Here is a 27,368-nt window from a genome sequence, read left to right as displayed (position 1 = left end):
ACCAGGCGGTTTAACTTGGTCTATACTTATAATACTATTCAAATCTTATTTTCATTTCGGTGCACTGATATAATAATGGTTGTTTTACTGGTGGTAGGACCTCTTGTAAGCCCGCACGGGTAGGTACCACCTCCCTGCCTATTTCAGCCGTGAAGCAGTAATGCGTTTCGGTTTGAAGGGTGGGGCAGCCGTTGTAACCATACTGAGACCTTAGAACTTATATCTCAAGGTGCGTGGCGCATTTACGTTGTAGATGTCTATGGGTTCCAGTAACCACTTATCACCAGGTGGGCTGTGAGCTCGTCCACTCATCTAAGCAATAAAAAAAAACTTGTGATTTTTTTTGGTTTATGTATCCCATAAAATTAAAGTTTTAAAATTACTTAAAAACCTTTAAGTACATAATGCGTAGAATGTTACGCGATATTTATTCGTTGTTATGCGAATGTTCTTTCATGATAAATTATATCTGTTTTTCATTATTCAATGTACTTAACTGACATCAACGTTGTTTGAGTAATTTACAGCTCGAATCTGTCACTGTAGCCTCCGTTCTGAACGTGGAGTGACGTCGAAAGTTAATTAAAGCTTTAAATAATTGCAATTTGTTTACATAATTATGTACTTCCTCGTAACGTAAAAATAAATAAGGTAACAAAGTGCTGTGGTTAACAAATTCGGTATGTCGGGATCTAATCGGGTATTTTTCGATTTCGATCTTCGAGAAATTCTTCTACGAATTACTCATCTACAGCCCACTGAGTTTCTCGCCGGATCTTCTCAGTGGGTCGCGTTTCCGATCCGTTGGTAGATTCTGCGAAGCACTGCTCTTGCTAGGGTCAGTGTTAGCAACTCTCCGGTTTGAGCCCCGTGAGCTCACCTACACACGTTAGGGTGAAGCTGAAATAGCCTCTCAAGGCTATCAGCATAGGTAGGAAAAAAAAAAAAAAACTCATCTACATTTTTATTTGCCGAATCTGATAGCCTAGGGGGCTATTTCAGCTACTAACCTACTAGTAGGTAAGCTCACTGGGCCAGCCTGAGAGAGTTTGCTAACACTGGTCCTAGCAAAAGCAGTACTTCGCAGAATCTACCACCGGGTCGGAAACGCGACCGACGTGAAGTGCCGGCGAGAAACTGGGCTGTGTCTATGGGCTAGTTTGCACGTTAAGCTCTTTGTTGTAATTGGTGCTTGAAGAGCCTAAAAGCACAAAAACAAAATCAGGGGGATCCGACAAGACATATTTTTGCGTTGCCCCGGAATCAGGGTCGAATATGTAATAACCGGTAGCCATGATAATAGGGTTATAGTGTCGCGCCGCTTTAAGGAAGTAGCGTTCTGACGCTTCCTTAAGATGCCGACGTATCAGTTGTAAATTTAGGTTGCCGCGTAAATTAGCATTCTACTCGTATCAAGGTACTCCGACAGCTATCCCACAGAAACGGGATTGGAAGACCTGGAGAGACTGAATATGTAAATAAATAAATGTTGATAATGGCACATCGACCCATGTGACTTTTGCCAGTCGTTGTTCAAGTGCCGTAGTGTACGGTCCTAATAGATGTCAGACTATTTTTTATGCGACAGTGATAATGCTCTCTCTACAGTCGAAATGAGCTGATAGTCTCTTTGCAAAAGTCGATGTAGAGTATTTGTTGCCGGGTACTGTACTAACGTATCCCTGGATATTTTAATTTTTTTTTTTGCTTAGATGGGTGGACGAGCTCACAGCCCACCTGGTGCTAAGTGGTTACTGGAGCCCGTAGATATTTACAACGCAAATGCCCCACCCACCTTGAGACTAAGTTCTAAGATCTCAGTATAGTTACAACGGCTACCCCACCCTTCAAACCGAAACGCATTACTGCTTCACGGCAGAAATAGGCGGGGTGGTGGTACCTAGCCGTGCGGACTCACAAGAGGTCCTACAACCAGTACCAAGGATATGCCTTCTTGTTTCTATTTTAATTGTAACAACGTTATTAATGTTAAATTTTGTTGCTCTATTATACCTTCTTACAAACTTCCAGTCATGTCCTACGTCGCGACGTAGATATTATATGTTATTAATATAATATAAAGTTAATTAGCAATATATTTAAGTATTATCCTCTACACAAAACAGAATTCAGCCTACATTATCGAATAAGGAAATAACGGTGTTTAGTTGACTGTTTTAACTTGTTATTGTTATAATATTTTGTAACCTTGGCACAACCGCTAGATTTACCTTACCGCAAAGTTTGATCCACCAATTAATTAGTATAACGGGTGTAGTCGCCTTCAAACTAGAAGGCGTGAAAATCGCAAAAATCGGTAGGGCGGTGGTACAAAATATTTGCATTGCTGCCAGTATTCGAAATAAAGAGTTAAAGGTAAAACTTGGTAGGCAAATAAGAGAAATGATACTACTACGGACAAATTATGGTTATTAGTAGTGGAAATTCTACTAAGGACCTGTACGAGTAAGGACAAATGTAACTTCAAAGAATCCCTCAAAGCATATTTTTGGTAGTCTTCTCAAAAGAAGAATTTTAAGAATTTGCACGCGAAATTTTATACTATATTTGACGTCATAGAGACGTAAATAAAAAAAAAAATCGGGTTGTTTGGTGATTCTAAATGAATATCACTATAATTCTAAATTATGTAGAAAAACTATTAATTGTTTTTCCGTTAGAGCGTAACAAAGAGACAAGGTTCCTTCCGTCTTTATAACATTAAAATGGATTTAAAAAAATATTTCGTGTAATACTAATCAAAATTGAAGTTGATTTAAAAACAAGTGTAAGGAAGTGTAGTGGTCTAGAAGATACATTTTGGTGTCTTTAACGCTCACATTTCTACACTTTTGATGGTAGTGTCGTTATGCATAATAGTTTTTTGTATTTGATAAACAGCCAATATTATATTAATATTGTAAATTTTGTTATTTTATTTTTTGTAAGCTTTTTTTATGGTTGAGGGATACTGGTAGCCCGGAGGAATTTCCTGTTTCACCAAGACAGGTGGGCGAGCAAGGGCTCAGCCAGGAGGGGTGGAATTTGCTAACAGATAGCCGAGCACCTCCAAAGGAGATCTAACAGCACAAGAGTAGCTGCTTCGCGAATGAATCTACTACCGGATCGGAACCGCGATCCGCTGAGAAGATACGGCAAGAAACTCAGCGGGCTGATGCATAGGCTATGTAAGCTGTCACTTCACTGTGACTATGATATTAGGCATGTCATATTATGATGGTAAGTATAAATCACGATCCATTTTTCCAAATAATCATTTCCGTCCGGCGTCCCGTAATAACGCATATCAAACACAACTATTCAGGTTTGCTATGACACAAATACATATAATCCGAACTCTCATTCTGCGGTCACGTTTCATTAATTTGCAAAGGATTTGGCAAAAACAACAATGGACGCAAAAACAATAACGTGGCTGTACCACGTACAGTATTTTTTGTTTACATGATATTATTGAAAAAGAGCAGTTTCATACAGATTCATTTCTTTTGTTCTACGTCTGATGTAAATGTAAATGATGTAGTTATTTTTTTTATGAATTTTATAATATAGTTAATGGTATGGGTGATCGCCAAGTGGAAGTTTGTACACAAAAAGAAATGTTTAGCAAAAGTAGATATGATAGATAGTAGATAAATTATTTTTTTAGCGGGATATTTGCATTTATTACTTGACCATATTTAGCTTCTTTATGCATATTGCTCCCAGAAACCTTTACAACGTCTTTTTTTTCCTTCTTATGCTGATAGCCTTGAGAGGCTATTTCAGGTTCTCCTTGATGTGTAGGTGAGCTCGCGGGGCTCAAACCGGGAGTGTTACTAACACTGGCCCTAGCAAAAGCAGTCCTTCGCCGAATCTACCACTGGATCGGAAACGCGAGAAGACCCGATGAAAAACTCAGTGGGCTGTGTCTATGGGTTAATTCACTCGTCGAGCCCTTCGTCGCAAGCGACGGGTTCGACGAGGTGCTTGTGGTACCTAAAAGCACCGTTAATGGATCGGTAGAGCGCCGAGCTGTGACTAAGGATAAGGAATTGAATCGGATCACGGATAACACCAATCCACACTTGTTATGACCCAGAGGACTATCTCGAGGTTCTGTGTTTGCGGTAATGTCTACGCGGGTTACGGATCGCTCACCGACCGCGAGGCCCGGTGTCGTAGGGGGAGGTTAATTTTTGTCTCATGTCTCATGCGTGACACGTTCCACTTTCCACTTACCTCAACGCATAAGTGCTAGTCTGGCGGTTCTTCCTAAAAAAGTATTTCTAATAAAATTAGTTTGACTGTGCGCGATTCTTCAATTTTTTTTAACACGCAATCAGTACCTTTCTGTACAAATTCTTTTTATTTTTTTATTGCTTAGATGGGTGGACGAGCTCACAGCCCACCTGGTCTTAAGTGGTTACTGGAGCCCATAGACATCCACAACGTAAATGCGCCACCCACCTTGCCGTATTATATATAACATGACTTATTCATATACAAAATACAACTTAGATTATTTTCTGACTTTAAATACACTATTCGGACGTCAATTTCAAGATAGCAAATTACTATAAACTTTAACTAAATGATGTGACAATTAATTACTTAGCGATTAATGTTAAGAACTCTAGAGCCACAACGTTTACTGTCGTCTGAAACACAGATTGAATAAAAAAAAAACACATTTTTAAATTGGCTTCTTATTCAAACGTAATTGTGTGGTCTTCAATTACATCTACTTTTGTACAATTTGTTTTTTCTCTGCGGAAAATTAACTATGTAATTATTATAGACATACAACAATCCGGCTCTAAATTTCGCCGAGCGTCTACATAAGAAGAAATAGTGAAATATTTGATTGACAAGAATTAATTATTTTTAACGAAATTTAGTGCTCCTACACTTTGCCCTCGATAACAGTTACAATAATAATTAGATGACGTCAATATAGATGATCACGAGTTATAGACGTGATGGGTTTTAAGGATTCGGAACGTAAGATTAAAAATTAGATAAAGCAGTGAAGAGATCAAGACGCAAATCTTTCATTCGTAAATACAAGGCGTTTTTTTAATCATTCATTGAGTATTCGTAATTTTATTATCAGTGAATTTTGAAGTTAAGTATCATTTGTTGAGTTTTTATTTGATTTAACCGCGAACTTTTCGATTCTGTTAATTTGTGACGCTTTTAATTGTGTTAATTGTTCTGGCCGTAAGGTCGAATAGCTCAGCGTACAATGAACGTGATAAAAAGATAATTGAGTGTATAAATAGCTTATTTTGACTGAACAGTAGTACTGACGGTAGCGCATCTTGTTCGCATATGTGACTACCATCATTGAAGCAGTTATGCGTTCCAATTTGAACAGTGAAACAGTGAGCCGTTGTACTTTAATATTGATAGTTTGATACCATCATCTCGTTTTTACCATCGTACCACCCGCCACCGGAATAGTGTTCATCCATATTACCTGGAGCCACTGCGGTCATCCAGTGCGTTTCCAGAGGTCTCTTTTGCCACGTACCATCCGGCTATGGAATGAGCTCCCCTCCATGGTTTTTGCCGAGCGCTATGCAATGGCGGATCCAGGGGGGGGGTCATGGGGGTCATGACCACCCCCTGAGCTGGTTCCAGGACTTAGGTGGACAACTAATTGAATATAATGATTTTATTTATATATTTTGTCACCATACAGATTTTATGTAACTACATACCTTCAATATTTAATTAATTAAATATAATAACTTTGTATAATGGCAAACGCTTGGGAACGAACGCATCTAAATTTGACTATGTGACCCCCTCCTGGCGCCAAAGCTGGATCCGCCCTTGGCGCTATGACATGTCCTTCTTCAAACGAGGCTTGTGGAGAGTATTAAGCTGTAGGCAGCGGCTTGGCTCTGCCCCTGGCATTGCTGTAGTCCATGGGCGACGGTATGCGATTTTTTATCAGTTTGATCTCCATATCCACCCAACGGAATCTTACAACGTAATTCACATTATTTTCTTGTTTTGTTTGAATGGGTTTCTTCATGGAACTACAATTATATCCAATGGTTAGCACTGAGATCAGATTCCTGGATTTTTTATTTATTTTCAGAGCACGGCAAACTCTGCCATGCTTGCTACAATTATATCCAATGGTTAGTACTGAGATCAGATTCCAGGATTTTTTATTTATTTTCAGAGCACAGCAAACTCTGCCGTGCTTGCTAATTTATAACAAAATAATAAGCCGTCCACGTATCGTATAAAACGGATTACGCTTACGCAAGGTGTTAAGTGCGATTACGGCTTGAGCAAAACTTACCGTTATATCGTTAGCTTTGAGAGCTATTTTTCTTCGACAATTAATGTAATAAGCGTACTGCTGGAAATAAACATGTCTTGCACTTTATTTTTTCAGTTGTGTTGAAACTAATTTAATTATAAAATATGTTAACAAGCTAACTAAAGTACTTTGAGCGCTTTTCTGATTGGATGTTCATAAAACCTCGAGACTGTAGAGGAATATAATACCGTTTTATTCAAATTATAGTGTTAGATTTGGCGTAATATTTTACTGTTTTTTTTAAAGGTCTATTTATAAGTTTTTTTTTTATTGCTTAGATGGGTGGACGAGCTCACAGCCCACCTGGTGTTAAGTGGTTACTGGAGCCCATAGACATCCACAACGTAAATGCGCCACCCACCCTGAGACATAAGTTCCAAGGTCTCAGTATAGTTACAACGGCTACCCCACCCTTCAAACCGAAACGCATTACTGCTTCACGGCAGAAATAGGCAGGGCGGTGGTACCTACCCGTGCAGACTCACAAGAGGTCCTACCACCAGTGATTACGCAAATTATAATTTTGCGGGTTTGATTTTTATTACACGATGTTATTCCTTCACCGTGGAAGTCAATCGTGAACATTTGTTAAGTAAGTATTTCATTAGAAAAATTGGTACCCGCCTGCGGGATTCGAACATCGGTGCATCGCAACAACGAATGCACCGGACGTCTTATCCTTTAGGCCACGACGACTTATAAAGTTTATTTATTTATTTATGTGATCTCGAATACGTGTATTAGTCATGAAATTTATTGAATTAAACTCAATGAATATATTCAATATTTAAGTTAGTACAATATTTAATTGTTGACAACCGACTAAGGTGTTGTTCACCTAAGTCGTTCGTAGCCACCAAAACTAAAATGTTAGAAACTAATATGAAAAGAACAAACGTGAGAATAAGCCGTATAATTAATTTTAATTATGTCCACGATTTTCGATAACCGAACGAAATATTAGTATTTAAGTTACCTAATGAAACGGAAAATAATCAATATTACACTATTTTTTTTCAATTAACATTTTCATTTTTTGTTTACTCATTATTACTAATATAGAAATGGGAAAGACTTCATTTGATTTCATTTTAGTTTCAGCTATAGATAGATACGAGTATAAATCGGGTATAAATAAACAAAACGCTATACACGTGCAGACTTCGAGCAAAATACCTTACTTACCCGAACAAATAATATTTAAATTGCATGTTTCAATTCTGAAATGTATGTAAATTTTGGCGGGAATTAGTCTCGCTTTATTTGACAACCAAAAATGTATAATATATAAAATCATTGTTAATTTCTTCATATGATATTCAGGGCGAACAAAGCATCTTATACATTGTATTTCTCTCTGATAATGGTTTGCTGGAAGAAAACTCATGAATGAGTTAAGCTCCCCTTTGTACATAGTATTTAGACATTATTTAAATCTGTTTTTATTGTATTTTCTTTTTGTGTACAATAAGTATAAAAAAGAATAAAAGATATATTGTACTTTGACATAAAGACATTGACATAATTGTCATTAGACAGACATAGATATATTATTGACAAATTAGTAAGCGCTTGTTCACGATTTTTATTTGGTTACTTCCGCCAAAGAGTTATACACCCCTATTTTTTAATTAGTACAAAAAATTTAACTGGGCTCTAAGTATCTTTAACTAATCATATTACTATTACTAACTAATCATATTATATACATATATTTGTGTAGTTAAAAAATGAAAAACACTAAGTCTCAAAACTGTCCACAAAAATACGTAATAACTGGTAAATGCTAAATAATTATAAAAAAAATCAATCAATGACCGATAGTAGGTACGTGCGGCGGGGTTTGGGTACCTACGGGGCGCTGCTCCATTGATAAATTCTGGGAAACTCAAGTCGAAGCACACCAACCACCCCTTGTCCCTCTGCGCCCGCGCCGCGCCCCGACGCAACAACGACAAAAAACAGTGCTAAATTGTTATCGGAAGTGTGCGCATGCTTTTTTTCGTTGCAACAGTTGTTTGTTTAAGTTTTCCCTGACGCGATGGCTTATCAGTTCACATCACGGGAGTATGTAGCTATGCTTCGTGCGTACTTTTTGAGTGGAGAAAACGCGAGTGCAGCTGTACGTATGTACAGGGAAGACACCCAAACGCTCGACAGCCAAATGTGCGAACAGTGGTAAATGCTTACCAGCGTTTACTAGATCGCGGTTCATTCCACGCACGGTCACCTACGTACGTCAAGAACGAGGAAGACCGGCGTTGTCACAAAATCTGTACGACGATGTACTAGCGTATTTTGAAGAGGATCCCCGGCGGAGTACAAATGTCGCTGATCGACGGTTTAACATCAGCCAGTCCTGTGCCTGGAAGATTATTAATAAGGCTGGATTACATCCATATCACTACAGGAAATCTCAAGAATTAACGCCCATGGACTTCTTTTTGTGGAGTGAAATTAAGAGACGTGTGCACAGAAGCGAGCGAATTAGGCTCGAACGATTAAAACAGCGCATATTGGACGCTATTCACGAAGTGAAAAGACAGAAGCGTACTTCTCTCGTTAAAAACAATTTAATGAAACGAGCCCGTCTGTGTATTAACAATAGTGGCGGACATTTCGAAGGACAATTGAAATACTTGTAAGTTTAGTAAATAATACCTATGTAAATAATTATTGTAAATAGCACCTGATTCTAACTTCATAATTATGCCAAAATTTCTCTTTTCTTTTAGTGCAGAATACCTTATTTTATTGTTTTCTAATCACATACGTATTTAATTAATTGTAAAAAGGTAATTTTGCCGGTCCTAAGCCCGGATGAATATGACGGAGAGGTTAGAATTTATAAAATTAAATAAAGTAGGTAACTACATCACATGTTCTTTTGTTTCATTTTATTGTCTAAGGCCATCTACGTCACAAGTGCGACAGTACGAATGCGAATGAGTAGGATGGAATACCATCAATGAAGTTCAATGAACTAATGAATGGATTGTAAAGTAATATGTCCATGATTTCAGTGAGATTTTTTACAATAAACAAATGATAATAACTTTGCTATTTAAAGGTATTATGAGATTTTTCCGTCACATATATGATAATAATGTCTTCCCTAATATGTCCTTAAAATTTTTGTACTAGTTATAAAATAATGGTGTATACGTTCCGGTTTGAAGGGCTCGCACCCTAGCCGTTCTATAATACAATGGAGACTTCAACCTTATTGTCTCAAGGTGCTTTGGTTGTCTGTTTTCACTTAACATTATGTGAATGAAAAAATCCCTTTTTAAATATCCAAAGTAAGCAGAGATTTCCTTATGGTAATGATTGCTAAGCATTTAGTCAATAAATTCGAATTGGTTAGTTCATCTGTTTCGGAAGGAAACTTTTTCATCCAAACTTTCTTGATTTATTAAAATCTTTAATTTCTTTATATTTCCATTAAAATCTATATATATAAGTATAATATAGTAGAATATTTATAAAAAAAAAATAAGATAATTTAAAAAAAAATACTATATAAAAATTTATATATAAAAAAATGTTTTCCCCCACTTATTCGTTGGTGGCTTAATGGACGATTCCAGCAACGCGCGGACGGGAGATATTATTTTTTCAAAATAATCAATTCATAGTTAGTTTTTGTAGTTTAATTTTTATTCTCGATCGCAGGGATATGGTATAGCAATTTAAATGAATCATTGTCCGAAAAACGGTTTTGTTAAAATACAATCCAGGTAATTTCCAAAAAAGGCACTAAGGTGAACCTTTCCATTTTCTTTTGTCTTAATCTCGATTAGATGCAATTAAGTATCTTTACTAACTACCACCTACTTATTACACTAAACATATTTAAGTTTTAGTCAATAGGATGCGTCGAATTTATAAAAAAAAGACTCAAGTTGCTAAAGCCATTTGCCAATTCTTATTGTAACATCGTATGCTTCTTTAAACAGTTCGAAGCGACTGAATCGGAACTAATTGTTGTCGTTACGACCTTCATTCGCCAACCGTAATAGCTTCATTGCCGTTTGTTGTAGCCATTGATGATATTAAATTGAATAAATTATTTGGTACAAGAGAAAAAAAAAACACGCAGAAAACGATACGTACTTGTAATTACTTGACAGTTACTATCAGTTCAATGACAAATGTTTATTGCGTAACACCGAATCTTACTTTTAGATAAATATAAATTACAATTGTATATACATTTGGGCGAGTCGATTGAATTATTAGAAACAAGTGTTCAACAGCTCACGATTTACTGTTTATTTTTTTGGTTAAACTTAATTGGATCGGCATCCTATTAATTAAAAAGTCACAGTTATAGTTCAATAAATAAAAATAAATAAAAAACAACAAAAAAACTCGTTACGAGAACAAAGTTATTAGCACGTTTCAAAATTGCATTTCCAGTTGTTTTATCGTTAATATAGTACAAAATTTGTTCACAGTCCACTTGATAATTTGTCATAGCCTCTCTGCTGTACAGTATGATCTTGCATTGAGCATTCTTGGTCACGTACAGCCTCATGCGAGTGATCGGATCCAGTATTGTGGTCACACGCCAGTCTTTTATAGCATTAATGGATTCAGGGGGCTTACTGATAACTTCTTCATCTGCAATCCTGGGGTCTTCAATCCATAGGATCACATCGACGCCGTCTTCAGACACTTTTTTACTGTTGTAGTTTCGTATGTGGCTCCGGAGGAACGAGTGAACGATGAAACAGTACACCGAAACTGTCTCCGTAATTTCTAGATCTTCGATTCTCAGCCAGCATTGCTCCGAGCGGTCGTTGCGGGTCGGCAGCTCGAATGGTATCGGGAACGAATAGGGCCTGACAGGTTTGTTGTTCGCTTCACTGCATAACGCCTCAGGTAGAATAAGAATGATTAAAAAAACCAGTAACATTTTAATCGTGGTGCAGTTACGATGGCGGCATGATTGTAACTGATTGTCGTGACAGTTAAGTCCGCGTTTAAGCAAACGTAATATAATAGACGACGGAGCCTCCATTGAAGTGTATACAAGTTGAAAATGATTATTAGATCACCATTAACAATCCATTGTTTGAATATACAAAGTATAATTTTATTTACATTTAAATGCGAGCTAGTTCTTTCGATTATTGAATAAAAATAACTAAAGTCTTATTTGTAATAAAGTAATTGGTTCACCAAGCATAAAATCAAGGTACACGATGAATTAATGCAATTTTTCACAATAATTACGTATTGAATGGTAATTTACTATGGTAATATCTTAATTCACGTTTAAAAAGTTATGAAGGCAGGTTAGTTTTTAAATACCATATTAATATTATTTCAACCAAGTGTTACATTTGCAAACGCATAGCTTCTATTAGAATGAATAAGTATATAAAAATTAATTGCTGTTTGTTAGTCTCGCTAAAACTCGAGAACGGCTGGACTGATTTGGCTAATTTTGGTCTTGAATTATTTGTGGAAGTCCAGAGGTTTAAAAGGTAGATAAATATGAAAATGCTCGGAATTAAATAAAAATTACAATTTTGTTTTTCCTTTGATGTGTCCTCCGTCGGGCGGATTCCTTTTGTTTGTTTTAAGTTTATTTTATACAAAATACCTCTTTTATTTATCGATTGAGGCACTACGAAGTCTGCCAGGTCAGCTAGTTTTCCAATAAAAAGAATGAAAGTACATATTTAATTGATTAAATTTTGTATAATTGTAATCATACCAAGTCATAGCGCTTATGAACAAACGGTCAGATGGTATGTGTCAAAAATGATCTTTGGAAACGTTCCGGGAATGAAATGTTGAACTCAGTTTTGGTGGCGGGTGGTGCGTTAATAAAACAAAATATAAATATGGTATTAACTGGGACGGACGTTTCATGAGTGGTTTTTAACATCGCGTTCATTACCACCGTTAAGCAATTAGGGTGTATCGGTTCGATTAGAGGGTCAGACGTTATGCAATACATTTGAGAGTTGCAGCCCATATCAGAAGATGTGTTGATTTAGGTTGTGATGTGGCTGCCCTTCGGTAACTACTTGATACCGAGTGGCTAGCCACGCCCATCAAAATGCCATTAATTTTCTGTGCAGCGCTTTAAATACGTTTCTACTCTCAAACATCTATACTAATATTATAAAGAGGAAATATTTGTTTGTTTGTTTGTATTGAATAAGCTCTGAAACTACTGAACAGATTTGAAAAAATGTTTCACTGTTTGAAAGCTACATTATTCCTGAGTGATACAGGATATAATTTTTTTAAAAAAAAATTAGTGAACCTTACTAAAACTCCTATAATGTAAACCAAGGTTTAAAAAAATTACCTAAAATATTCTTTACATCGCGTGTCCTGCGAAAACTATTGATGATAGAATAAAATAATGTACTACGATTTTGTAGAACACATTATTATGTACAAAAAGTGTCGCGACAGCATGTCTAACTGTTATAGTTATGCCGCCATAAGTGTTCTTTTATTTAAAAAAATAAAACAACGTCGTTCAAATTTTCAACAAAGACCCGAGCGGAGTCGGAGCGGGCCGCTAGTAGATACATATTTTGGTATTCTGTCAGCGCCAATGTAGTGTGACCTTTTATCCGAATAGTTTTTTGTTGAGTTCAATAAAATTAATTTCGCGAGCGTATAGCGCACGAATTTGAAGTGTGCGCCCAAAAAAATTGTTCAATATTTTCCGTGTCAGACCGTAATCGGCAAACACATAGAAGCGGGGCCAGTATCATGTTGTTTACTTCACCTCTGGACCGAACTTATCTCTCGTACGCGAAACAGAGCGAGATCATTATATGTGTTCCCCGTAAATGTATTTCAGCGTATCCATTAGCCAACATGACGTCAACACACACACACACTAGTTCAGAGATGTTTTGAATAAAACCAACGATTAAAACGTGTGCTCCCAAACAAGTCCGGGCCTTTGAACCGTAGTGTAGCGTAGAATCTACCATCAAAATGGCCAACAGAACTATTTTGTTGTGCCTCTTAGTTTTGTGTTTTAGTGCATATATTGTGCAATGTCGTAGATCCGGTAGTAGTGGAAGGAGTTCCTCATCCTATGGAAAGAGTTATGGCTCAAGGTCAAGTTATAAGCCATCTTCGAGTAGTTATGGGAGTCATAGTTACTCACCGTCGTACTCGAGCAGTTTTGGGAGTCATAGTTACTCACCGTCGTACTCGAGCAGTTCCGGAAGTAAGCCGAGCTATCCTTCATCTGGATCAGGATTGTCAGGATCCGGAAGTAAACCAAGTTATTCCTCATCATGGTTCGGGTCATCAAGCTCGGGAAGTAAGCCGAGCTATCCTTCATCTGGATCAGGATTGTCAGGATCCGGAAGTAAACCAAGTTATTCTTCATCATGGTTCGGGTCATCAAGCTCTGGAAGTAAACCGAGCTATCCTTCATCAATATCGGGATTGTCAGGATCTGGAAGTAAGCCGAGCTATCCTTCATCAATATCGGGATTATCAGGGTCTGGAAGTAAGCCGAGCTATCCCTCATCAGGATCTGGGCTATCAGGATCTGTAAGCAAACCAAGCTATCCTTCATCAATATCGGGATTGTCAGGATCTGGAAGTAAGCCGAGCTATCCTTCGTCTGGATCAGGATTGTCAGGATCTGGAAGTAAGCCAAGCTATTCGTCATCATGGTTCGGGTCTTCAGGCTCGGGTAGTAAACCTAGTTATCCTTCATCAGGATCTGGGCTGTACGGATCAGGAAGCAAACCAAGCTACCCTTCATCAATATCTGGATTGTCAGGATCTGGAAGTAAGCCAAGTTATACCTCATCGGGCTACAAACCCAGCTACATCTCACATAGTTCCCATACTCCAACGTATGGGTCTTCACATGGCTACAACAACTACGGTTCGCACGCTACATATATCCCTCATCGCTCATATTATACGTCTCCACAGTATGTTTATGTTCATGAGTATCGTAATTCTGATAGCCCTTACCGAGATTTGCTAACTGGCCTAGCTCTGTATAACATGGGCCGCTCGCATAGCCATCATTACCAGGAGCATTACTACAATGATCATTATTATCGAAACAGATATTATGGCACAACTGGAAACACTTACGTCACAAACAATTACGTTAAAGACGAAACTACGTGTGTTTTGAAAGTGAAAGAAAATGGCAATGTGCAATCTTTAAAAGTGCCCTGTGAGATAGTGTCCACGTTTACACAGGGAAGTCATGAAGTTAAAACCACTAATGTGACCGTTTGCACAACGAATACTTCGACTATTGTAAGTGCCAATCCGTCAAATGTATCGATAGAAGTTAATCCTAAGAATTTAACAGTGTCACAAAACGCTACTTTAACAAATGCAACCGTGAATAGTTTCAATGTAACCAAAAATAATATGACCGCAAGTGACAATTCCACGGTCTATTCAAAAGCAAATATTTCACAAGGTATAAACGGGAGCTCGACTGTGTCAAACAATTCGTCTTCTCAAAGCTCAGTAAAATGGAATGTGACGGTGTGCAACACGACCACTGTAACTAATGCAGTAGATCCATTGGCCGTCAACGGACCACCGATAAACTCATCTAAGATGGAATGCTTTGTAGAAATACACTCGAAAGTCACTTACACGAACAAAATTGATTGCGATGTTCTAGTGAAATACGCTAGGATGCCAGAACCAAAGAAAGAAACGGTCATTCTACCACAAAAAGAGAAGCTGAAGTCCTGGTTGTCGAAGCCGCCGTGGTGGATGGCTATGTTTATTGCTGCTTAAGCATGTTACCGATAATACAGCAGAACCATGTACCATAAGATGCTAATTGAAAAGAGACATCTACTAGTATTCTATCTGGTTTTTATCACCGTAGCCGAGTTATCTCATAATATTAACGACCACTAAAAAGGCAAAAATACATGTGATATAAGACAAACATAATTAATGTGACCCGAACTAAACCGACTCTTAATCTACTTCAAAAACAATATCAATGTTATTGACGTGTTTCTTCGTGCTATTATTATCATTGCGAAAATATTGTTCTTAATTAGAATAAAAAAAAACATTTGTCTTTATTTCTCTTTTCATAATATACCTAAGTTAAATTTAAGGACTCATAATTAGATCATAATACTCATTGTTTCATGTACCGTTAATAGCATTATAAACAATATTATTAAAGTTAATTTTAAATATTATATTGTAGTTTTCCTTTTGATTAGAACGTTTTAATATGTTCCTTCCTAGACATATATATGTATTTGTAGAATAACATATTATGTATCTTTTATTATGATTGCGATGCGAATGTGACCTGAATTTTTTTATTTTTGTTTAATTTAATATTGATAACAAAAATTTTTAGAGTATCGCTGTATTAAAACATTAATTAATAAATTTATTGCTCTTTGAAAACTCAGACATAAGAACTCATATCTCAAGGTGGGAGGCGGCATTTACGTTGTAGATGTCTATGGGCTCCGGTTACCACTTAACACATGGTGGGCCGTTAGCTCGTTCACTCTTCTTCTTCTTCTTTGCCGTTTCCTCATTACTGAGGGTCGTCACCTTGGTCCAGTTTTTGCACCAGCTTCCTCCAATGTTGCCTGCATTCGGCCTGCTTAATGGCGCCCGGGACGCTGGTGTTTGCGGCCTCCTTGATAATGTCCGTCCACCTGGTTGGCAATCTCAAATCGTTCACTCACTTAAGCAATAAAAAATATATTGAAATGCTTAGAAATAATAATTATGAAGAGAATTATTAACATAACACGAATCGTTGACCCTCATTAGCGGCTGCAACTACTCGTACCATTCAATAAATCTTATGTTCTTTTACTAAGGATGGCAATAACAAAACATAGTTTTTTTTTTCCTACCTTAGCTGAGAGCCTTGAGAGCCATATCAGCGTAACCTTAACTAGTAGGTGAGCTCACGGGGCTCAAACCTGACGACGTTGCTAACACGAACCCTAGCAAGAGCCGTGCTTCGCAGAATCTACCACCGGATCGGATACGCGACCCACTGAGAAGATCCGGCGAGAAACTCAGTGGGCTGTATCTGAGGGTTAATTTATTCGTCGAGCCCTTCCGCAAGCGACGGGTTCGACGAGAACGATGACCGGCAAAACATAGTCTAAATCTCTAAATGTACAATGAAAATGACTTATTACTTAAAAGGCTACGATATCGCCGCATGCTCTTAAAGTGGCTTTGTTTGGAAAGTCAGTAAATATCTGTTTATATCTGTTTATTGTATGTATATATTTTCTATAATAATGTATTGTCTATAGTACACCGCAACAAACCTGCTATATTTTTATATTTTCTAGAATTTCTGTAAATGTAACGGCTGTCTGGAAGAGGTCGCTTTTAGCGATAAAACCGCCTATTGCACAAATGTATCTGCTTTTTGAATGTTAATTGTGGTTTTGGTGCAATAAAATGTGATCTCTCTCTCTCTTCTCTCTGTCTTTCTCTCTAAATAATGGTTATTCACGAAATATTCTGTTCTATGGATTAGAATGTGTGTCAAATCGTTTCTTTTTTCTGTTTACAGGAATAATCTCTGTTTGCTGGGTAGCTGGCGCCGTAGTTGGACTACTACCTTTGTTTGGTTGGCACGCAGTAGTGGACTCGGCTCCGGGATGCTATTTCGTAGACGTCATGGACTACAATTATTTGCTGTTCCTCTATTTTGCGACAATCGTGACTCCGAGCGTCTTGTTAGCTGCTTTCTATGCCCACATCTACCGAGTGGTTGTTAAGCAGGTCCGTTGAAATATTAATATTTGTATGTAACGGTATCTGAATTTTAAAGATGTAAAATTTTCTATAGAAATTTTCGTTATTAGCCGTATCGTCGCCTGTTTCGCTGGGCATTTCAAAATTAAGATTATTATTTATTGTCATTATTATTAGGGAGTTCTCCACTCATATAAATATTAGACTATCCATTAAGTACCTACATTTATTTTCTATATGGATACCAAGTTTCAAGTCAATCGGATGCATGGTTCAGTAGTTATAACGGAACATCCATAAAAAACCACTGTAGATTTATATATTAGTATAGATTTATTTGTTTTTTTTTTCTTTTTTTTTATTGCTAAATAGGTTGACGATCTCACAGCCCACCTGATTGTTAAGTGATTACTGGAGACCATAGATATCTACGACGTAAATGCGCCACCCATCTTGAGATTTAAGTTCTAAGATCTCAAGTATAGTTACAACGGCTACCCCACCCTTTAAACCGAAACGCATTACTGCTTCATGGCAGAAATAGGCAGGGTGGTGGTACCTACCCGTGCGTACTCACAAGAGGTACTACCAAAAGTGAATTTCGATTCGATAAAAAAACCAAAGACATCAATCAATCAATATTCCTTTGTATTACTGTGAACATGCCTCAAATGAAATATAAACTTTATTGTTGTACTAAATTTTTTTTCTAGTTGAGCCAGGTAATGACTGTCGAGGGCGGGCACGGACGCATCGCCGGCGGTGGAACCATGCTCCGTGTGCTTGGGGCGGCGCAGAAACGCGAAGTAAAAGCTACTCAAAACCTTGCGGTCATCGTTTTTTTCTTTATACTATGCTGGATGCCACTTTATACCATCAACGCTGTCAAAGCATTCATGCCAGAGCTGGACATTCCGAACCCTCTTACGTATTTTTGTATTATCTTCTCTCATCTTAATTCCGCCATCAATCCCTTGTTGTATGCGTATCATCTTAAAGATTTTCGTGCTGCCCTGAAAGGTCTGATATGCACAATGATAGGACACGGAGTGCCGATGCCGGCTGCTTACAGACCGCCAGTGCCTATGTCGAGACCGGCTTTGGAAAGGTGTAACGCTTTGAGAGAGCGTCCCCGTATGTACACAGATTCACCTGTGTGGCTCCGTCAAAAGGAAATGGAGAACAGTCTCGCGGAGAAAAATAGAGCGGTGACACCTTCAGTACCTGTAGTCAATGATATAGAACCGTTTCTGAAGAAAGCTAATGATAGTTCAAGCGGATGTGTTACACCCGATGCTAGGCTCAGCGAGACCGGCCCTTATGTCATAGAGAACAGTCCAGATAATATTCCTTACAAAAGAGTCGAAGACTTCATTAGGAGAGTGCGTAGTGCTAGTGATGAACATAGCTGACCCGAGCCCTGCCGAGCTATCTCGGCGTATAGCGTCGTTTGAACTAGAAGCTTTACATTCCTTGTGAGACTAAAATTAGATTATTAATATACACATTATTTACACAATAGAAGATAAACAATTAGTCATGTTTGTAATATTGTAGTATAAAATTAAATTATTGTGAAAATAAAATGTTTCTGAAATTTAGAATGTATATTTGTTGTTGTTTTGTGATCAGTACGTTATTGTTCCGTTGGATTTGAATTATGGATGTTCGCGAATTTGTTGATTGTTGCTTAAAATAAAAAGTGAAAAAATAAGAGTATGTATTTTAATATATCCTAGGTCCCTCCGCCTCCTTGCACCGTGTTCCTCCGTATATCCTAGAAACAAAAATAATAATAGAATATAACGGTTCGATAGAATGGTTTATTCAATGTTGATTTTTTTTCCTAATTGCTCGCTAGAGACCTAAGAGTCTATTCCAGTTATGCCCGGATGGATAGGTCACTTTAGGGGTAAACCTAAAAGAATTTACTAACCCTAGTAAGACCAGTGCTTCGCAGAATCTACCACCAGATCGGAATCGCGACCCACTGAGAAGATCTAGCGAGAAACTCAGTAGGCGAAATTTTGTGTGTGTGGTTTTCGTAACGTTACAAACAAAAAGAAGAAGGAATGAAATTTTTATGCTTGTTTGCACCACCTGTTCCGGTGAAACTGGAAAGGCCCATAGACCACCAGTCATCCTTTTATTCTGTGTAGGAGAAGACTTTGTTACTATCTGTGTTTTGTAGTGTTATATGTTCCAAGCGCTTCCACTTTGTGGAACTATTTGAGATGAATCCATCATTTCATCTTTACCATTACATTATACAATGCGGCCTGGAATCAACTGTAACCTTGTTTCTGTAGTGCCATGATATGTCCTTATTCGCAAGTTGTGGATTCCCTCTGTAGCGATGGGTTAAATTATTGTGTCATGGTATTACCGATGATAAGTAACTGAACACTAACGATCATGTGGATCATGGCTTGTTTGTCATCGGTAGCAATAAACAAGCTGATCTCTTCACATTTTAAGATTCAATTAAAGTATTGATCAATAATATTAATTTCATACTCAAAAGCCACATTTATGTCGAATTCATTTTCATCACTACTAACGCCATCTTTGGGATAGCGAGATAACTAAAATCAGAATCACTTATTTTCCAGACAGAGTTTTCAAAACATTCTAAGAGATCGCAGCACTAGCGCTTTAAGTAGTTAATTCTTATTTCTACGGCAGAAAATAACACGTCCGACATTTCTCTCCTTCTAATATTAATCTAAATATTTTAATCACTTGTTACTTCATATATAGCACTGATAATACGGTACTGTTGTAACTCAAAATCAGACTTTTCTCAGAATCGAAGAAAAATTGACTACAACAATAGATTTGCCCGTATTTATGCGAATTATTCTTTTTCATTCTCCTCTATCAGCCGTCATCTCAACACCCACTCCTCTTTCTCTCATATCGTCATCCATGCACTCCATTCATGTGTTCTTCGGTCATCCTCTTCACCCTCCACCTTGGACTATCATTTCCATACATCTCCTAGTCACATGGGTCTCCTCTTTACGCATCACATGTTTTTTTTTTTTTTTTTTTTTATGATTGAAGGATTACTGATGGCCCGGAGGCCTTTCCAGTTTCACCAGGACAGGTGGGCGAGCAAAGGCTCAGCCAGGAGGGGTGGGATTTGCTAACAGCTGCCCGAGCGCCTCCGAAGGAGACCTAACAACTCAAGAGTAGCTGCTTCGCGAATGAATCTACTACCGGATCGGAATCGCGACCCGCTGAGAAGATCCGGCGAGAAACTCAGCGAGCTGATTCATGGGTTAGGTTGCACGGCGAACTCTTTGTCGAGTTCGACGAGTACGGTTACCGGGGTCCCTAAGCCTGCTCCTAGTGTTAGAGCTAAAGGCGTCTAATGCAAAGGTTATTGGATCTGATGGATCCGTAAGGACGTGTCTAGGGCGTCGACGGTGACTGGCTCCTGTATGATCAGGATTCGGGGAGTAGTCAGCGGCGGCTACGATAAGGCGATTATCATGACGCATAGCCTTATCGAAGTACCGTTCCGACGCTGACTTCATGTATTTCTGTATAGATTCGAGGCCCAGGTCGTCGTGTAGGTCAACGTTCCTCACGAACCACGGAGCTCCGACGGCTAACCTGCAAAAGCGGGATTGTAGAGATTGAAGGGTGTCTATGTGTGTGCGGGCCGCGTGAGCGAACACCACACTCGCGTAAGTCATGACGGGCCTTATGCAAGTTTTGTAAAGTGTCACCTTGTTCCGAAGGGACATTTTACTCCGCTTACAGATAATGGGGTAGAGTCTACCGAGAATAAACGCGGCACGGTCACGGACTGATTTTATATGCGGGCGGAATGTCATCGATGCATCCAGGGTAACGCCCAGGTACTTGACCTTCCTGGCCCAGGGTATGGATTGACTAAAGAGAGTAATCGGGGGTGTGAGATTCCTCCTCCTAATACGGGAGGAAATCCGTGTGGAGCTTCCCCTCTGAAATAGCACCGCAGTACTTTTCGCTGGGTTAATGTCTATGCGCCATTTTCGGAACCACTGTCCTAGGGCTAGGGCTGCGCTCTGAAGCTTCTTCGCGATTAGGGACTTGTTTCTACTGGAATAGTAAACAGTCGTGTCGTCGGCGAATAGAGCTAAATGGGTCGGCGGCGACCGGGGAATATCGTTAACGAATAAGCTAAATAGGAGGGGTGAAAGGACAGAGCCTTGCGGGACTCCAGCTGTGAGAGGTCGTGGGGAGGAGCGGGTTCCCTCGACGCGATATCGAAAAGAGCGGTTCGACAAGAAGTCCCGTATGATGAGCACGAGACTATCCGGCACACCCATGTTGAATAGTTTGAAAATCAAACCGTTGTGCCAGACTTTGTCGAACGCTTTTGCGACGTCGAAGAAGAGAGCTCCCGTGTATAACGGTTTTGGTCGATTAAGCCCCACAAGAATGTGCTCCGTGAGGCGGTGCACCTGTTGAACGCATGAGTGATTTGTACGGAATCCGAATTGTTCATCGATGAGAATGCCCTTGGATGAGACGAAGTCTCTGAGGCGTTTGTAGAGCAGACGCTCATACAGTTTGCCTAGAGACATGAGGAGGCTAATCGGGCGGTAGCTCGTCGGATGATTTTTTGGTTTACCGGGTTTATGTATGCCGATAACGTCCGCTTCTTTCCACACCGCGGGAAAGATACAGTTCGCCATAGCGGCATTGAAAATAGATGCCAACATCACGATGAGTTGGACGGGTAGAAGTTTAATAACGCGGTTGGATATACCGTCGGAACCGGGAGCCTTGCGAGGACGTAGGTCTTTGATCAAGTCTTTAACTTCCATCGGGGTGAGCATCACATGTCCATACCACGCTAAGCACCCCCTCTTTAATTTATCAATCACTTTCATACTTCTTCTGATATATTTATTCCTTATCTTGTTCATTCTTTGTCACTCTATATATTCATCTCAACACTCGTATCTCTGCCACATGTACTCCTCTTCTATGCCTTACTTTCGTCGCCCAACACCATGCAGAAGTTTTTACGTGCACGGCGGTATTTTTCGCACAATCCGCTAATTACAAAAATGGCGTCCGTGATACTGCGTCCCGGCATCAACCCGAAATGGTTCTGTGATACCTCACTCTCCTCTCTCATTCTTCTCGCTATCAACTTTCTCCAAGGTTTTTAAACTGTGAACTTTATTCCCCTTTTATTATTATGTGACATGAATTTTATTCTCCTATAATTGTTTTATACCTGTGAGTTACCTTTGTCCTTGAAGAGTTTCTTACTGATGGTAGGACCTCTTGTGAGTCCGCAGGGTAGGTACCACCTCCCTGCCCATTCCTGCCCTGAAGCAGTAATGCGTTTCGGCTTGAAGGGTGGGGCAGCCGTTTTAACTATACTTGAGACCTTAGAACTTATACCTCAAGGTGGGTGACGCATTTACGTTGTAGATGTCTATGGGCTCCAGTAACCACTTAACACTAGGTGGGCTGTGACTCGTCCACTCATCTAAGCAATAAAATAAAAATGTAAAGTATTGCATTGAATTTTTCAGCAGCTATTTCACCATTCGAGTTTTCTTAAATACTCAATATTTTTACCGTGTACCAAATAACTTATTATTGATTATAAATTACAATTGTTTTAGATCACATTTTAAACAGGATACTTTTAAGCTGAAAGATGCCTTGTTCACGTATTTTAAATTATAATTTTCTTTGTAGTAACTAATAAATTTGACTTGAAACATATCATAAATATTTAAGTAGCCGTCAGTCTTCATAAGTGTTCATTACAACAGAAATTTTGGGAGGTTGTAGGTGTTTTGTTAAAATAATAGAATAAAGTGAGGTTTTCATAAAAACCATGTGTTTTCTGAAAATTAAACAACAAATTAATGATATTCAGAAACATTTCAAAGATTATAGTTTAAATGGTTCTTTGTGGATCGTGAATTTATTACCGCGTCTAATGGGATTTAATTTGAGAGCAGATAAAGTGGGTGGTTCGTATTTTCTTTCGTATTTTTGCCACAATACACTCATTGGAAGACAGCTGTACCGTGGGCTACTGAAGACTTCAATCTTATGTTTTAGGGTGAGCAGCAGCTATCACATTGAGATTTCTATGGGCTCAATAAGATCTTAGAATAGACAAGATGATTTCAAGGCTTTATCTTTTAATGTGGTGTTTTATTTCGACTAATTTGAACTCTAAATTATAAATCATTAATGTTTAAAGAAGAACATGTTTAATGGAAAATAATTTGATTCACTCTCCTTAGTGTTTCGAGACTTATTCTTTATAACTTTAAGAGATATCTTTTTTGTTGCGTATTTTTCAGTATTCTTCTGGACAATTTACATTCTTCTACTGGTCTACGTATTTGGGATCGGAATTTTTGTTTACCTGTGGAAACATGTTGACACAATGAACGGTTTGATGAAGAGCTATTTAAATTTGTCTTTGATTCTCGTCATCGTTAACAACAGTTGGTGGTTTCTCTCAAAAAGGTAAGTTTGTGTTAAATTAATACATTTGTTGTTTGTTTCAATATTGCGAAAAACAGTGAACGTGCTCACGACGGTACTGCAGACCATGGACATCAACAGCGCATAAATGCCGCTACCCACCTTCTGACACGAGTTCTGTTTCGCAGCTAAAATCAGTAGGTTGATGGTATTCGCAGCAAAAATCAGTAGGGTGGTATTTAATAGTGCGGGCTCAAAAGACGCCCTACCACAACCCTTCCTACTTAATATTACACAAATTTTATAATGCAACTAGCTTTTGCCCGCGACTTCGTCCGCGTGGAATAGTTCACAAATAATGCTTTATTTTATAACAAATTTGGTTAGCATAAAAAACATTATAGTGAGCCAACCTTAACATATTAGATATATGCTGTCGCGGACTTTTTTTTAGATCTTTTAAAGGGGAACAATTCTGTCATACATTATTTTAGCGAAACTCTAACCGTTTCTGCAGCGCACCAGCGGAAGCTCTTAGAAGGTAAAAATAACCCGGATTTTGAAATATTCTTTATTGGTGCTCCACTTGTATTGATCATAGCATGATGTTATATAGCCTATAGCCTGCCTCGATAAATGGGCTATCTAACACTGAAATAATTTTTTAAATCGGACCAGTAGTTCCTGAGATTAGCGCGTTCAAACAAACAAACTCTTCAGCTTTATAATATTAGTATAGAATAAATCATGTTTGTGTATGTATGTAATTATTGATTATTTCTAAATTGTATTAGTAGTAGGACTACTAGGTACGTGATTTAAAGATAAATAAATATAATTTATATTTTATGTTAATATAAAGCTTATTAAATACATGTTTTGGATAGATAGATGTTGTAGATTTTTTGTAAAAACTGATAATCAACATACAAACCTTGATTATATAATACAAAAAACACTAGATCGTCTATTTTTTGGTTGGTAATCAAATTTTTATTATAATGTTTTTTTTTATAGATCTTTATTGAACACAGTACTTAAGAAGATTCATTTGATTGAAGATTTGTCTTGTGAATCAGAGCACGCGCTGGCAAAGTACAGACGGGTTTTCAAAATTGTAACTCATCTGCTGCTAGCGTCTTACGTTTTATTTTATTTCATGGAAATATATTTTATGTTTCTATTTCGTAATTACGATCTGTTGGAAGATTATTCTCTAGCTCCTTGTGTAGGTGAGTGATTTAGCCATCTTGAATAATGATTCAAGTAGGACATAAAAAAAAACTTAGTGCTTAGAGTGAATTAGAATAATGTCAACACATTAAATACAGTACCCGCCGATAAATATTGCAAATCGACCGCGGGAAAGAGACGGTTAATTTTTGCTTAAATAATATCTGTCGCACATTACCTAATTGACATTTAATTTTAGCCTCCATAGATACCGGATCGTTGGTGTTTCGTCGCACACAGGTAGCGCTCTACGACAAAAACAAAATTAGAAGACTGTCTCTTTCTAAATATCGATGTGCAATATTTATTGCCGGGTACTGTACATCATTATGCTGTTTGTTCTCTATACTGCCGTGAAGGTAGATGATCCCACCACTAAACTACGAGGCAGTGTTACTTAGATTTAACTTGGAAACCCACAGAATCTTTAAAACTTAGAACAATATGAATATGATGAAGTCGACGTGGCCTAAAGGATAAGACGTCCGGTGCATTCGTATATAGCGATGCACCGGTGTTCGAATCCCGCTGGCGGGTACCAATTTTTCTAATGAAATACGTACTTTACAAATGTTTACGATTGACTTCCACGGTGAAGGAATAACATCGTGTAATAAAAATCAAACCCGCATAATTATAATTTGCGTAATTACTGGTGGTAGGACCTCTCGTGAGTCCGCACGGGTAGGTACCACCGCCCCGCTTATTTCTGCCGTGAAGCAGTAATGCGTTTCGGTTTGAAGGGTGGGGTAGCCGTTGTGACTATACTGAGACCTTAGAACTTATCTCAAGGTGTGTGGCGCATTTACGTTGTAGATGTCTATGGGCTCCAGTAACCACTTAAGACCAGGTGGGCTGTGAGCTCGTCCACACGTCTAAGCAACAAAAAAAAACATGTTTTAAATCAATTTATATCAATACGTAGGTTGGTACAGATATTTTATCCTATACAAAACTTCATTAATATAAAATGAAGGAAAAGTCTGAAAAAGGGAAATGAAGGAATTTTAACAGGGTGTATTTCAGGCTGTTGTTTCCTTTCGCCCATCAAATTGCTCATAGATATTAGTGACAGATATAGCTTACCATCACATGAAAAAGAATCTCATTTTCGTACACCAGCTACGGCTGCAAATATCAATATAGTTTTAACGCTTATAAGAGGTATTACTAATAAATATTCTATTCATTATTTTCAGGCTTAGAACTTTTGTCCAGTTCACCAAACTCGGAAATTTGTTTAATCATTGTATTAATACACGAATTCATATCTACTACAGTCATGATGAGTTTCGCTGCACTATTTTTAGTGCTAATAGCTCACACTGCTGTCATGTTCCTTGTACTAGCAGAAGACATGACAAAACTGACTGACTTAATCAATTTGGCGGATCACAGAAAAATTATAAGAGAATCATTGCGTTCGTTAATTAATCGTCACTCTTTACTTTTGCAAATAGTTTACGAGCTTCGGTTATTGTACAGCGTACCTGTAGGCATAAATTTTATTTCGAACGCTATGAGCATATTGGTGCTTTTGTGTTTACCGATTCACGAGTGGCCGTCCTTCTTACATATCATAGGTTATTGCTTTTTCGCTTTTTTCTTGTATTGTTTTCTGGGCCAAAACGTGATTAACGCGTCTGAGAAATTCATTAATGCGGTATATTGTTGTGGTTGGGAGCATTTTGGTGTAGCTGAAAAGAAGCTGGTGCATGTGATGCTGAGACAGGCACAGAAACCCGTGGAGATAATAGCTCTAGGAATGATTTCTGTCAACATGAACACGTATGTAGAAGCGCTGCAATTGATTTACAAGTTTGTGACTGTTCTAAAGATTTAAATCAGGGATGTACATATCGTCTTCTCGCATTAAAACTGTATAATCTTCAAACTTACTAATTTTACAGATGAGTGTTTTAAACGCTTAACATGTGATATTTTAAGCTATTGCATAGCTTCTATCGCGGGCTTTGAGCGCGGCGACTGAATCAAGAAATTCCATAACGAAAATAACCTGACACCCCACTACACCTACTATGTAGCTCGCGTTCAACACATTCACACGTTACGTTGGTGTAGTGTTTGTGAATAAGCGCACGGCGTGACGTCGCACAGCATGAGCATCATGAAAAGTCTGCCCATCTCTCTTTCACGCGGTCTAGCTTATGAGTGTGAAGGGGACAGTTAATGTTTTGCTTTTGTTAATGTTTATAAATATAGCGTGGTCTTCTTTTTATTATTGTTTTAATATTAAATTATTATTGTCTAATTGTAATTGCATAAGATGATCAAAAATGCTTTGCAACAGCTTTACCGCGGCAGTCTCCAAGTGCCAGACGTCTTTTTTTAATATTAATCATCTTTGCAAAATTTTTTTTTACCAGTTACATTATCTGTATTTTAAAGTAAGATAAAATTATGTATTAGTTTTGTTACTAGTAGTCAAAACATAGGTAAACTAAAAAAAAACTGTAACTAAACTACGCTCTTTTGACAGTATTTATGTGAAAAATACTGATACCAAATGATTAGCTCAATTTCGAATATTTTTGGAAATTGTACACTTTTAATGCGAAAAGAC

At 38.0% G+C, this 27,368-nt stretch overlaps 2 protein-coding genes and 1 long non-coding RNA gene across 3 annotated transcripts in view; 2 read left to right on the top strand and 1 right to left on the bottom strand.

The window, feature by feature from the left end:
* The window catches only part of LOC101736582 (adenosine receptor A2b), a 58,489-nt gene extending 39,686 nt beyond the window's left edge, over positions 1 to 18,803 (top strand). Inside the window, exons 2-3 of the mRNA XM_004930357.4 lie at positions 16,905 to 17,116; positions 17,803 to 18,803. Coding sequence (XP_004930414.1) covers positions 16,905 to 17,116; positions 17,803 to 18,501 — 911 coding nt within the window. The 3' untranslated portion in view covers positions 18,502 to 18,803. The remainder of the gene's footprint in view (positions 1 to 16,904; positions 17,117 to 17,802) is intronic.
* Positions 18,804 to 22,946: 4,143 nt separating this feature from the next.
* Or-55 (olfactory receptor 55) lies at positions 22,947 to 26,627 on the top strand. Its single transcript, NM_001173141.1, is given in 4 exon segments — positions 22,947 to 23,085; positions 23,425 to 23,593; positions 24,569 to 24,783; positions 25,984 to 26,627. Coding segments are annotated over 4 exon segments (1,167 nt in total).
* LOC134199441 (uncharacterized) lies at positions 23,243 to 26,067 on the bottom strand. Its single transcript, XR_009973928.1, has 2 exons — positions 25,871 to 26,067; positions 23,243 to 23,489 (listed from the first exon to the last, which is right to left on the bottom strand). It is a non-coding gene; the product is annotated as an uncharacterized LOC134199441 (long non-coding RNA).
* Positions 26,628 to 27,368: the final 741 nt, after the last annotated feature.

The sequence above is a fragment of the Bombyx mori genome, chromosome 10, assembly GCF_030269925.1.
Source record: "Bombyx mori chromosome 10, ASM3026992v2".
Classification (NCBI taxonomy): domain Eukaryota; kingdom Metazoa; phylum Arthropoda; class Insecta; order Lepidoptera; family Bombycidae; genus Bombyx; species Bombyx mori.
Note: the sequence above shows the minus strand (reverse complement) of the source record. Positions and strands in the feature narration are given on the sequence as shown.